The 14168-nt window shown below is 43.5% G+C and overlaps 1 protein-coding gene across 1 annotated transcript; it reads left to right on the top strand.

Annotated features, from left to right (window-relative positions):
* The first annotated feature begins 4636 nt into the window (after nucleotides 1–4636).
* On the top strand, nucleotides 4637–8987 carry LOC128744455 (uncharacterized). The gene is made up of 3 exons (XM_053841488.1): nucleotides 4637–4853; nucleotides 7903–8026; nucleotides 8102–8987. The coding sequence occupies exons 1-3, from the start codon at nucleotides 4812–4814 to the stop codon at nucleotides 8314–8316; spliced, it is 381 nt and encodes a 126-aa protein (XP_053697463.1). The 5' UTR covers nucleotides 4637–4811; the 3' UTR covers nucleotides 8317–8987.
* The last annotated feature ends 5181 nt before the right edge of the window (nucleotides 8988–14168 follow it).

The raw sequence follows: 14168 nt of genomic DNA, 5'->3' as shown, positions 1-14168 counted from the left end.
GCCTTCATCTGTCGACCAATGATAACGGTCTGAGGCTCATAAATTTTGCCGCGGCCAGAGGAATGGCTATCTGTAGCACCTACTTTCCACGTTTGAATATTCGGAAACACACCTGGAGGCATCCAAATGGAGACTCTAGCTCTCAGATCGATCATGTCTTAATTGACGGTCGACACTTTTCGGATGTTATCGATGTACGGTCTTTTCGGGGACCAAACATCGACTCTGGCCACTATCTCGTAGTGAGTAAGATTCGCGCAAGGCTGTCGAACACGGCGAAAGCTCGCACTGAGAGGACGCTGCGTTTCAACATCTAGCGCTTATCGGCAGACGGCATAGCGGTGGATTACACCAGGATGCTTGACCAACGAGTCGCAGAACAGCACGTAGATGGAGATGATATAAATGGGCTGTGGATGAACATTCATGGTGCCATCGAAACAGCTCGAGAGAGCCATCGAGAGAGGTTAGGCACGACGCGTGGAAGACAGCGTAACACCTGATTTGATGCCGAATGCCAGAGAGTGACAGATGAAAAGAACCAGGCCAGGAGCCGCATGCTCACTGCGGCAACGCGTCAAAACAGAGAGAGGTACAGAGAGGCTAGAGCTGCGGAAAAAAGAATCCATCGTCTAAAGAAACGCGAGTACGAGGAGCACGTGCTCGCCGGCGCAGAGGAGCGATACGCCAGCAACGACACACGGAGTTTCTATAATACGGTGAGATGCAGGAATTTTGCTATGTCTGTGATGTGCAATGATGGCAATCTGCTTACCGACAAAACGGCGGTAGCAGCCAGGTGGAAGGAGCACTTTCAGACACTATTGAATGGAGAGGTAAATGCGGAGATCAGCAGGGACAGGATAGATTGTAAGCGATGGTCAAGCTGTGGAGCCACCAACACAGGAGGAGCTTAAAAAGGCAATCAGTGAGCGGAAAACCGGTAAGGCTGGTCGGAAGGACGGTATCCCGGCTGAACTTCTAAAAGCGGGGAGCGAGCGGCTGTATGAAGTAATCTACCGGATCATTGTCAGGAGCTGGGAGGAAGAACAAATGCAGGAGAAGTGGTTGGATGGCCTCATTTGCCCAATTTTCAAAAAGCGACATCGAACAATACTCAGAGGAAATTAAAGCATTACGAAATAGCAGTCAACTGAAGCAGTCAAGTAAATTAATCAAGTTATCTCCAATTTTAGATGCTGATGGAATCATGCGAGCGAGTGGTAGATTAATGAATGTGAAAGCCGATGCGGCAACGAGAAATCCCATAATCCTGGACGGAAATAGTTATGTTGTAAGGTTGCTAGTGCTCCATTATCACTGCCTGGCTAACCATTCTGTTAGAGAGCTTGTTTTGAATGAACTGAGACAGAATTATTGGATCGTTAGGGTTAGGAGCGTACTTCGTACGGAAATTTATAACTGTCAACATTGTAGAAAGATGAAACCTCAAGCACTGACGAACTGACATGACACTTAGAAGAAAATCCTTTAAAAACCATCGTCCTGCACTTTTTGCTTGCACACTAGCACCCTCTATTATGTATGTCGCGGAGTAGCTTGCATTTGCAGGGTTTTATGCTGTAGGGTTCTGTACATTTGAATGGTTTTATATCGAAATTTCAAAGCAACACTCGCGCGCCGCGGTGTGGCCATGTTGCGAAATATGCTTTTTTGAAAAATGAGTGGTTTTTGATTGGACGATGGAATTATCGCGAGTGTCTCGTCTGTTTGTCTGTGCCTCAAGTATTACAACCTGCGATGGGCCAACTCCCCGATTGTCGCCTTCAATCATACTGTCCACCATTTTCGTACTGTGGTATGGACTATTTTGGCCCATTTGAGGTCACTGTTGGGCGTCACAGAGAGAAAAGATATGGCGTGATATTTACGTGTCTGATGACTTGGGCCATACACATTGAGATGGCACATTCTTTAACTATAGACTCGTGCATTTTGGCGCTCCGTCGTATGATCGCCAGACGTCGTAAACCAGAGGAAATTTATTCCGATAATGGAACGAACCTACGAGGAGCAGATCGAAAACTGAGAGAAGCTTTAGATCACGTTAGTTTCTCGGATATTAAAGATGCAGCACTACTTCATGGAATCAAATGGAAATTTAATCCTCCCGCAGCGAGCCACATGGGAGGCGCATGGGAGCGGTTGATAAGGAGCATCCGAACCGCTTTGAGAGAGACCCTCAAGGAACGAGCCCCGCGACAGGAGGTATTGGAAACGGTGTTAGCTGAAGCTGAACATCTAGTTAACACCAGACCATTGACGTATGTCTCTGCCGACCTAAACGATCCAGAAGCTTTAACTCCGAACCACATTTTGACTGGTGCTACGAGCAATGTACAATCACCAGGAGTGTTTGATCAACACGATCTCGAATGGGGAAAGCAATGGCGAAAGGCACAAGCACTAATTGATTTGTTCTGGACACGATGGCTTAAGGAATATTTGCCAACCTTGATTCCTAAACAGAAGTGGACAGAGCAACGATGTGATTTAAATCCAGGTGATATTGTTTATATGTCCATGTCCATACCACCATGTCTGGTCAGTGGTTGCTGTGAAGACATGCTCGGGGATCTATCGACGGCCAACTACCAAACTGAGAAAGATCCGTGTGGAAGTCAGTGAGCGACCGTGATGACAAACCAGTGTCACACCGGGGGGGATTATGGATGGAGCAGACTACGACCCTGCACAAGGTCTAATGAGCGCCGGAGAGTAGACGGGAGAGAAAAACTAATAATCATAATTGAAGAGAGTACGCGATGCGAGTGAAAGCGTTTTTGTAATTATTCAAAGTTCAAAATAAAGTTAGTTTCAAATAATCAGAAACGGTGCGGACTTTTACTCAATACAGTTAGAATAGCGGGTGAGACCTCAGCTGCTATCGTGACGTTGGATATCTTGGATGGGCTGAAGCAAGGGGATGCACTCTCTAACCTGCTATTCTACATTGCCTTGGAAGGTGCATTACGAAGGGCAAACGTGGAAAGGAATGGAACTATCATAACGAAATCTCATATGCTTCTTGGTTTTGCGGATGACGTCGATATCATCGGAATCAACCGTAGAGGTCTTTTAAAAGGGAAGCGGCGAGATTGGGACTTACCATTAACACCGCTAAAACGAAGTACATGGTTGCTGGTAGGGAACGTGTGGTGTTGGTGCCGAGGTGGAGTTAGATGGGGAACGATATGAAGTAGTGGAGGAATTTAAACCACGAAGTGAAACGACGAGTTGCAGTTGCGAATTGGGTTTTCTACGGATTACGTAGCCAGCTGAAGTCCCGTAGTTTGCAAATTCGCACAAAACTGGCGCTCTACAAAACACTAATCCTCCCGGTGGCCCTTCATTTCCAGAAAAATAGAATTGTGCACCATGCATTTACGTTGATTGAATTTTACATAAGAAAAAGTGTCCACGTCCAGGACACACAGAGAAGATGGGAGGCGGTTGAGTCAATGTCCACGCTTGTCCGCGGAGGAGGAGGGGATGTGGAAAATTGCTACAGTCATGACCCGATTTTGTCACCCCATGATGAATTAAGGGGCGACAAAAACGGGACAGTGACAAAATCGGGTATTTTTTCAATTTTTATTTTTTTGCAGATATTAACTTAGAACGAACTACATATATTTCATTCTGATCACTTTTAGGACATTTCGTAGAGCAAAACAATGTTCTACAAATTTTTTAAGAAGATTATTATAAAGAACTTTGCCAAAGAGAGTAACCTTATAGCTATAATAGTTGTGGAGATAAGAAACAACTTTTGTGGAAACTCCACGATAATCAACTTTTTGAGCACAGCTCATTTCACAGTGTTTTAACACATTTGACATGTTTGAAAATGATTTTCAAACTAAGCTATTGATAAATTTAAAGCGTGACAAAATCGGGCAAAAAACGTGACAAAATCGGGAATAACAAATTCGGGTCAAAACGTGACAAAATCGGGGAGTGACAAAATCGGGTTACCACTGTATTTTTCTGGCCCCGCGGTATCTAAAGGGCTTTTAGTTTTCGAGAAAAAGGTGCAAGAAATTTGTAAAATATGATTTTCTGAAACCGTCATTTTATGATGCAGTTTGGTCAGCGCGTGGTTCAAAATAAGTGGAAAAAGGTTATGAATTTGAGGTCTTATTTTTCAGCATTTTGCAAACTTGCATTATTAATTAAGTGGATAACATTCGAGATGAATTCTCAGCTTTCGCAGGGCAACATCGTCCCAGATTATTATTAGTCAGTCACCATTTCACACATGAGCATAGATGCTTATTTTATTCATGCTGCATTCTTCGTTTTTTCAAGCGTATAAGTGTGGTGTCACGTTGACTACACTGGGGTAGAGCGACGCTTCAGCGGAACTACTCTATAAAAATGCAAAACTCTACAAGAAACATGTTCGACTTCTCCTACGCTTCACTTTGCTTCGCTTTTACTGTAACAACAAGGGCCTGCTGAATATTGGTATTTTCGCGGGTGACGCCTGACGCCGTCGACCACGACGACGACGACGACGACGACGACGGCGACGCTGCCTACTTGGATTGAGACGGTAGACACTGTATGCAATCCATCAGACGAATTCAGTTTCGCGCCATCCGTCGGATTGTTCAGTTGTGTTTGCTCTCTATTCCTCTCTCGGACTGTCTGTCGCCTCTAGTGCCAGTGACTGTGACCATAATCGTCACTCAAGTCAGACCATCATTATTGGTGAGATCACCGTGCCCAGCTTAGCTAGTTGATCCAGTGTGGAACTATTAAAACAGGAATAAAATACTCGCAAAATGGCTGTCAGCCGATTGTCGATCGTGAAATTTTTGGAACTGGTAATTATCCACTTTATTCTTTTGAAATTGGTTTTTCTGCTTTGTCTGGTGACAAATATACTCTGCAAACGAATCGTGCCGAAACACTTTTGATAGCTGATAAGCGCGCGGTGAATGTGGTCTTTGCCTTTTTTTCTTGGAATTGCGATAATGACCGAACAAGCGTGTTTGATAAATACTATTTGCACCGGTTGTTGGCGATAATCGAAAATGACACACATTAATTTATGATCCCGATGAGTGAGCCAGTGGAACAATTCGCATTACCGTTCGGTTGCCCAATTCTAGAGTGATCTGCTATTAAACTCAAAGAAAATGCGCATCTGTCAGCAATAAACGTACATATATCCATGCCAATGTCAATAAAATATAGCACCGCACTCTACAAAGCCGGCAGTTCCCGCTAAGTAAATAAACCTAACGAGAGATACGTCTATGGGTGCTACTGTCAGTGTACCGAACACGGCAAATGTTGGACATTTTCAAGGAAAACTTACATTCTTCGATTTCGTCGCGAACAGATTTTCTAGTTTTAGCGTATGAAAACAGGCGGCACAGCGATGACTAACGCAACTAGTTGCTATACAGTGAATGCCACCACGCCAATGTTTGAAAACACCCCACTCGCTTGTTATGGCTTTCCGTCCCCATCCTACATCCAACAGTCTCGGCAGCCAGCAGTACATACAATTAAATCGAATAAGAAAAACCCGACTGTGCGTGTGGAGCGCTTCAATCGGAAACGAAGAAACGACAAAACAGCAACAGCAGCCCCCGTCCGCCTACTTGGATTAGTTAACGCGGACCGGAACACGACGCCCTCCCACCTACAGACGGGAATAGTTTTCCGTGGTCTATCTCGGTTGGTCGGCTAGCGAGAGCATATGACAAACCGACGACAAGAGGAGCAGCAGTCTGGCGCCTCGGTGGCGCGATGTTCCACTACTTCAGAACTTCGTTCTGCCTCCTTCCCTGGAAGAAAAGAAGTTGGCAGATATTGCACTTACTGCGAGCGGCGATGAAAAGGAAGCGCACGCAAGCAGGGGGACATTTTAATGCGTAGTTATGCGCGCCAGCCAGCCAGTGTAGGTTTTGGCTGTGTTTTTCCAATTAGGGGAAACGACGTTAATGTACCGGAGCGGCAAACAAAAGGTATGGAATCGGCTGCTTGAGAGGGGACTGTACCTTACTTTTCAACAGTTGGCTGAGCATTGTAACACAGGTTGTAATCAGAACCGTATTGCAAGCTTTTTACGGCAGGTTGTTGATAATCTTGATATCTGGAATATCTTTGTCTCTTCAGCAATTTTTGAATAATTCTTGACTTTGAATTTTATTTAATCCTCCTAATTCTCGATAAGACGCAGTTTACATTTACATCAACTCGAGAGGGCAACCTCACGTTGGTTGTTTCTAACTTTCCCTTCGCAATTCGAGATTCAACTGATTTATTCTCCATCAGCTGCGTTCCCCTCTTCTTATGTCTATCGCTTCTCCAGCTTGCTATCAAAGAAGTTTCTTTTTAATCCCAGTTTTGATTATTCTCTGCTTCTCTGCTGTTCTTCCCCTTTTTGCCTTGTCTTTTACTGTTTTTCAAGCGTATTATTTGGAAAATTTATGACTTTGACTTAATCCCTGAGCACTGACACTTTTTTTTTCTAGTTCAACAGCACTCAGGATTGCTCGATTCTAACGAGAGCATTCCTTCTACCGTTAACCCTAGATTGACTGTTCGAAAACTCAACAAAATTCGATGCATAAATGTTTTATATAAGCGTTTCAATTTACATCAAATTGTATAAATGACAAGGAACATTCGAAATTCGAAAGGGTTAGTTCGAAAAAGGAACTTGAAAAACTCCATATGGGTATATTTGTATTCAAAAAGTGACAAATCGTTCGGCCAGTCAGGCTCATTTCCCTAACAAAACAGTGGAAACTTTTTGAAGTACGATAAACAAATAATTCATCTGTTGGAGGCTGACGAGATGACCGTCAAAGAAACATTTTTACACAATCTCAGTCCACCTCCAAATCCTGTTTACATTCAACGGCAGCCGCCTGTGAGTTCAATCCAACTCAGCTCAGTTCGCGAATAATCAGTTTTATTGCACTAATTTTTTATTCTCATTCACAAACAATATGTACAATACATTACCCGTCGGTTGATCGATCCGTCAAGGCAGCAGCAGCAGCAAAGCGCTGAGAACACAATCTCCAATCCACCGACTTAGCGGATGATGCGGACGAACGATGACATCAGACGTATTTTAAAAATATAATATTCAACAGGCGATGTACACAATATGTTTTCTTTTTGCCTTGTCCGCTTGTCCGCCTGCCGGCAGATCGCGTTGCGAATTCCAAGGCTACTACGATGGGTCGTCGCAGGGAATCGGAAAAAGTGGGGGTGTAATTAAATGTGTATTAAAATTCCATTGCACCAGCTCGATTTCCGGAGTGAGAAATAATATATCATAAGACGTGAGCAATGTGCCTCGATGAAGTCATATGAAAAGTAAAACAAATGAATCAACATGATAGGCGGCTGGTCCGATCGTGACAGCGATCTTAGAACATTAAGTTATAGATCGCGCGAGATTAATCAGATGTTGCTCGAGCTAACGCTCGGTTGATGCTCGCGGTGGGTTACACCTTGACCTGCCCGAAGGGTTTTATATGGAAAAAATCGTTGACTATAAACAAACAAGCCTTGAATTTCAACAAACCGTAGAATAAATGGCAACATTTTGCTATTATATGAAGACAAAATGATGTCATCGCATTCAACGAACGGTGTGTGTGGTGACATCACTGCCCGAATGGACGACGCACCGCGTCCAGACTACAGATTAGCGCTTTTGTTAATGCCAATTGGGCACTGGAATTCGTCTGCAGAAACGTTTGTATCAGAAGAATGCGAGTCCAATTTAGACAATATCTGATCTTGTATGCTAGTTATATTCATTCGTGGCCTACTTTGCTGTACCTGCTTTAGAAAATCTTTGTTAAACCTAACCTTGTTCCATTTTTTTATTATCTCCTGTAGGCCCTCACCATCAGTTGCGTGGTGCTGCACTACAAAAGCTTGGGCGAAACCGATGACCTAACGAAATTGCTGGTTGCCGGAACCTTCGTCGGATATTCCATCATTCTTATCGGATTGTTTGCCGGTAAGTGTCTTCCTATTCGTACCTTACAGGAATAAAGTGATCCCTTACTCATCTCTCTATTCTTTTGCTCATTAGGTTACCTATTAAGCAACCCCATCAACAAGAAGATCGACCTGTTCTTCAGCCTGCTCGGATGTGCCATGTTCATCGCTTCCGGTGTGCTGATCCTGCAGGAATGGGAGAACGCCTTCAAAACCGACCGCCGGCGAATAGCCATCAGCAAGGGCTCGCTGGCCATCATCAACGGTGTGCTGTTCTTCTTTGACGCCATATTCACATTCAGAGATTAAATTGCTACCGCCGAAAAACGGTAGACGTCCAACATGCCAAAAAAAAAACTATTTATCTCATCCACAAAACACACACACGTATATGTGCATACAAACAAAAGTGACTTGCTTGGTAAACTTGCTTCCAACTTCCAAAAAGTTACAGAAAGCGATCGGAAATCTCATACAGTTTATACTTCTATTATACTAAAGTTAAACAACGATAAGACGCTAGATTGTTAAGATTAATATTTATGTCTGAAAAGCAGAGAAACCAACATTTTGTTCTTTGTTTAAAATATTAAGCTATTTTTTGCGTTTTGGTTGGCTAAGATCCAAAATTAAGCTTTTGAAATCGAAGTAATATGCGAACTATAAGTGTGAAATCTATGTCATAGCTTTTAAAACACGCACAAACACAGACGTGACCAGGAAAAACGAAAACTGATTTCTTAATTCATCCAGCGAAACACAGGTGGCAGCAAGCGGTGTGCATTTGGCTTGCTGCGAGCTTTTTTCGCCCTCCGCGTCAAACATACCGGCGACTGTTCGCCATCACACACACCAACACACAACCAGCCAATCGTAAGGACATTCATGTGGAAAATTCTTTGTCATTCTGCAAGTACAATATACATTGAGTTTTTTTTCTGAGATATTTTATGAATAAATAATAAAAAGTCTATTTAAGTTAGTCGAAAAATCTATCTATTCTTTACGATAGAGAAAGAAAACCCCGACAGCGAGTCCTTCGGACGGGCGAACCCGGCGTAGAACGGGATTTGTTCAAAGTTCATACCGTTAACCGGGGCGCAGGATCACCACGGAGGATTGAACATTCCTTTGCGACAGGAGCAGCGAAGCGATGCTGCTGGGTTATGCTAAGGACGGCTATGGCGTCACAGATTATTGTGCTACTGTATGTTTGTGTTTGTATAGTTTTGTTATTTGTGTACATCGAACAGTGACGTCACAATTGTGATATGAAGCTCCTAAGGAAAGGTTTTAGATTCGCTATGATCGTTTAAGTTTAAAGTGCAATCAAGAGCCAGGCAATATTGTTTTATTGAAATTACTTTTATACTTTTTCACCATTTTACTTAAATCTTAATAAAAATCACAACTCCTGTGACAAAAAGTTTCGGCATTATTTTTGTATATTTTTAAGCTAGTTGACTTCTACATTCAGAATGTTGATTTGAAAACAGAACAAACCTACCCGCAGAAGTTTATGTTATGTTATATCACATATTCTAACAAAGTTAAAAAAAACACACATCTCCTAAAAAGAATACCAAAAATTATTCTGAAAGGATAAGCGTGCATGACAATAGGTGTATCACAGGATTTCTGTCGTGTTTCTCTACCGGTTCCACCAGCGAATACACAAACTACGGAAAATATACGATTTCCCGGACAAATCTCCTGCAGAGAGAGCAAACTTTAAACTGAATTTTTGTATACAAATGATAACCACACCAGGAGGCCATGCCGACCGGAAGGACACCGGGATGATTGCGAAGCATCAGCTTATGATTGCGTTCATCGTTTGCTAACTTCGCCGGAAAAGGTACGTCTACCCATTACCAGTACAGTACGAATAGCAAATGATCCCGTTTCCAATGCGACCGAATCGAAAATGTGTGTGAAGAAGTTTGAAATTGAACCAGGACTGCAGCAAACGAAGGAGCCTATGCTCTCACTCACACGAACACGCAAGAACCCAAGCGGCGAGCCGTTCTCGACTCAACCCCGATATGATTTCCCACTTTCTCCGGCGTGCCATCAGCAAGCCACCACCCATCATAAGAAATCGGAAAGTATCGGCAAGATCCTTCGGCTGTCGATAAGAAACCGAACGAGCCAGGCTAAGAAAATCGACCGTCTTACAATCGAATTTTCACCAGGGCAACATGATCAGAACGCTGAAGCCTATTGACAGACGGTGTTTAATTGTTATTGAAAAATGCACGAGCTGGAATCGCGAACCACCCACCACCCTCACACAAACTTCATCATCCGGCTATAGCGGCGAACGCAAAATCAAATGCAGCTCACGCGTGGAAAAATATCTCCGAATGAATGGAAAAATGAGGAAACCGAGCGCCCCGCACACGGTTCGATTGAAGCGAGAATGAAAAAAACTTTCCAACAATTATTTTATTCTATTTGTAGCATTTTCCCCGGTATCTTCCTTCGCGTGTATGGGTGAGTTTCGCGATTCGCGATGCGTGCGTGACCCTCCCCGGATGACTGTGTGCGTGTGCATGCGTCGGAGCTCGAGTTGAAAGGCTGCACGTGGACATTTTCCGGGCCCGGTAGGCTCTGCTCAATTATCGACTCCTGATGCAGCTTTCCTGGTGGCGAAATGTGACATCACCGGATCAAAGAAGGCTATGCTGCATGTTTTCCATGATTTCCATGCTTTGGTAACCATAGCAGCGAAGGAAACTGCCTTCGGCGTACTTCAAAATCAAATTTTGACCATCGAATTTATTTCTGTTATGTGCAGCGAAACAGGCCTTCAGTATGTGAATGGAGCTTTTGGCAAATCCAAAAATCAATAAATTCCCGAACGGGCTGCCCACTCCGGGAGCACGTGGTCCTTTATGCCAGCAACGGACAGGACTGCAGCAGCTGCCGTGCGAAGCTGAGCCGATAAACGATGAAACGTATAGTCGACCAGTCCGGAAAGAGAAACAGAATGCGATCTGGAATTTACAGGCAGGGCACGCACTTGTGATGCAAGCGAATCGGCCATACTTCCCTTGTTCAATTATTACGATACATTGCCGATGGACAGTGGTCCGACGTACGTCGGTAGGATGCTGAAATGTGTTTTCCCTTTACTATACCAACTGCCAATTCCGTCTGGTTGTTAGGAGAAACTATGATCGGTGTCCATGCGACCATGGTGCAGCTATAGCTGCATAGCAAAAATACTTAACCCTTACTGGACCACAAGAGGAAAAAATCAGCCCTTTGAATATTATTCAATTTTACAACTTAGGGTGTATTTTTTCCACGCACGAGTTTAGGTAAAGTCACTGTAACTTTCCGCAGCGAGGTGAGGGATTGTGGAACCACGAAAGGTGGGAAACCTGTTTCCGGATGGCTCTCTGTCAGTGCAACCCCGTCCGTCAGTATCCGCATTTCATTTAGAGCTCTAATTAGCGGGGATGCATCGCGGATAGGCAGGATGTGTGCTGCGCGTGTGTGCCCCGTCAAGCCGAAAAGGATCGCCGAGGGAAGGGTGCACAAATCAACGTATAGTATTTCCGGGGAAGATGGAGGTGATAAATTTTCACTCAATGAGATTTGCTGCTAAATTTGTTTCAATTAAGCTGTCTGTTTTCATGAAAACATTCGACCGTTTTGGTTGTTTCAAGTGATACAGGAGAAATAAAAACTCTATGCAGAATTAACTATCCTTGGAGCTAACTTATATTTTTAACTTCTTTTTTCATTTTTCTTTTTCCGTATTTTAACTAATTTTTCAATACTACAGAGTGCATCTGGCTTGACACGTCTGATAACTGATGACAGCTCAGTAGGCTCAGTAGACATCCTAAAAAGTAATAAGAAACTTACATGTGGGATTTTTCATTAGATTTAAACAAATATTTATTGCAGGATTTTGTTCGTAACTTCATAATTCAAATTAATTTTTTTGCTAAATTTTTGATATTTGAAATAAACGTGAACAAGTTTCATTCGAACAGAAACACGGCTAAACGGAAGTTTTAAAAACAGCACCGAACAAACAACATCGGACCGCTTATCACCGCATCACAATGCAATATATCATTCACTAACGGAAAGGAAATATCGATAACCGTAGCTAAATGTGCTTTCCAGGCATTAAACCTGAAAATGGAAAAGTCAACCTTGTGCCAGCGGCGACAAAGAAAGTCCGGTGCCGTGTAACTTTCAAGCTGACAGAAACAGGCATATTACACCAGGTATGGTGTACTTAATTACCACGTCGTAGAGGTGATTTATCGAATCAGGCCGCATTAATTTATGTGTGCTAGCCTAGCATGTACGAAAATACAAGAAATAATGTCGTCCGTCGAGGGGGCGGGAAGTGCTTACAATCCTACAATCGGCTATTATTAAACACAAATGAGTCTTTAGTACTGCTGCGGTGTTATAACGAGCAAATCACTGCTGCAGGGAAGAGGCGAATCTTTGCAAAACATTTGATTGAAGGAAAAAATTCTGCCCCATTGGAAAATTATTCAATTATACTCCGGCCACAAAATGGTCGCCGCAGTTCAGGCCACATGAAGCCTTGACCCCTTTCTGGTATCAACGCTGGGTTCTCCATCCAATTAATGGTGGTCTGCCCCGTTTGCATATGCGTCAAAAGTCAACCATGCACACACGGTACGCTGTATGTGTATGTGCCCCTACCATGGCATTACGCTGCACAGTCGGAAAATGAAATGATGATAATTCATCACAGCAAGCGGAGCACAATCTATACAGGATTCACTCTGACTAGCCTTGGTAAACTTTTCCTTCGTTCGCTTCTGAATCTGCACAAAAAGATAAACAAAAGAGTTACATGCAATCAGACTAGAATAGCCAGAAGGAGCAAATTAACATCAGGTATACAAATATTCAAATAATAATTCACCAGCTCAGCATGCAATTTCCAAACGTATGTCCATAGCTGGAAAATGGCAATTTAAAAAAAACAGGAAGTATTGGCTTTAGCCTATTTGCTTTGATTTCGAATATGTCGGAAGTTGTAATCTGCTGAAAACAGCGCAAATATTGCATTTCGGCTTAATGCATTCCGAGCTGTTTAGGGACCTCGATTTCCGAATTCTATACTCATCTTGCATAATTCATCACCCCACTCGTGCTCGTGCTCTCGCGCTCGTTAAACTAAGACTAAATCATCATCCCTCCAAGCGGCAGGTCAACAAATAGCACAGCAAAATCGAGATAGGGATTCGGTTCGATGATGTAAAAGTCCTGACAGCCGAAAAAACCACGTCCTTCACTAACCGAACGGAAAAAGGGTTCCGCGAGTCGCAGTCACAGACCATGTGCTGCTGCTGGATGCTGTGCCACGAAAAATGCGAGGGTGGGAAAGCAGTCATCGAGATTCCGGCTATTGTCCGTAAGCAAACTGGTCGCGGTCGGAAGCATGCCTTTCGAAATCCGGCTTGCACATTCACAGTTTGTGCTGTCCCTCTTCGGCTGGGCTGGCACGAAACGCAAATGAACAAAGTATGCCAGGCGGCCACACGAACGAACGCAGTCTCATGCACCGGAGTCGCCGGAGCAATCCGAAGCGAGTTACGGCAACCGTGCAGAGTGCAGAAGACGGAAAGAAAGCTAGGGTTTACAGAGCACGGATCGAATTTAATTTGCATTCATCTTCACCTCAACTACCGATAGCGATGGCGACAGCAGCAGCAGCAGCGGCAGTATGATATGGGAAAACAGAAGGGGGAGGCTTCACTGCGATGTTGCATAAGCGAAGTGATCCCGGACGACGAAAATAAACAACTTTCAGTCTATCTGATAGGGTATTTTACAGCTAACCAGCCAGAAGGATGTAGGGCATGTTTTGGGCCCGATTTTTAATACATTTAGTGTGCAATTTTTTAGATGGGATGACAGAAACAATTTTAGTTCTGAAAATCTCTTCCGTCTCCCTTTCCACATCTAACTGCGGCTCTAGAACCAGTTCTAGTTCTTGATCCAGTATTAGATCCAGCTCTGTCTCTGTATCTATCTCTATCTTTGTTTCTATCTAAATCTCTATCTCTAACTTCCATGCGTTCAAGAAAGTAATAAGCACAATATGGAGCAATACCGTGGAATCGCTTCTTTGCGTACTCTAAGATATTTGA

This window comes from Sabethes cyaneus, chromosome 1 (assembly GCF_943734655.1).
Source record: "Sabethes cyaneus chromosome 1, idSabCyanKW18_F2, whole genome shotgun sequence".
In the NCBI taxonomy this organism is placed as follows: domain Eukaryota; kingdom Metazoa; phylum Arthropoda; class Insecta; order Diptera; family Culicidae; genus Sabethes; species Sabethes cyaneus.
Note: the sequence above shows the minus strand (reverse complement) of the source record. Positions and strands in the feature narration are given on the sequence as shown.

What these genes read in the sequence shown, in the direction of transcription:
- LOC128744455 (XM_053841488.1), top strand. Translation starts at nt 4,812, where the DNA reads ATGGCTGTCAGCCGATTGTCGATCGTGAAATTTTTGGAACTG. An exon ending in TCGTGAAATTTTTGGAACTG is followed by an intron (nt 4,854 to 7,902) that starts GTAATTATCCAC and finishes TATCTCCTGTAG; the next exon opens with GCCCTCACCATCAGTTGCGT. An exon ending in TCTTATCGGATTGTTTGCCG is followed by an intron (nt 8,027 to 8,101) that starts GTAAGTGTCTTC and finishes TTTGCTCATTAG; the next exon opens with GTTACCTATTAAGCAACCCC.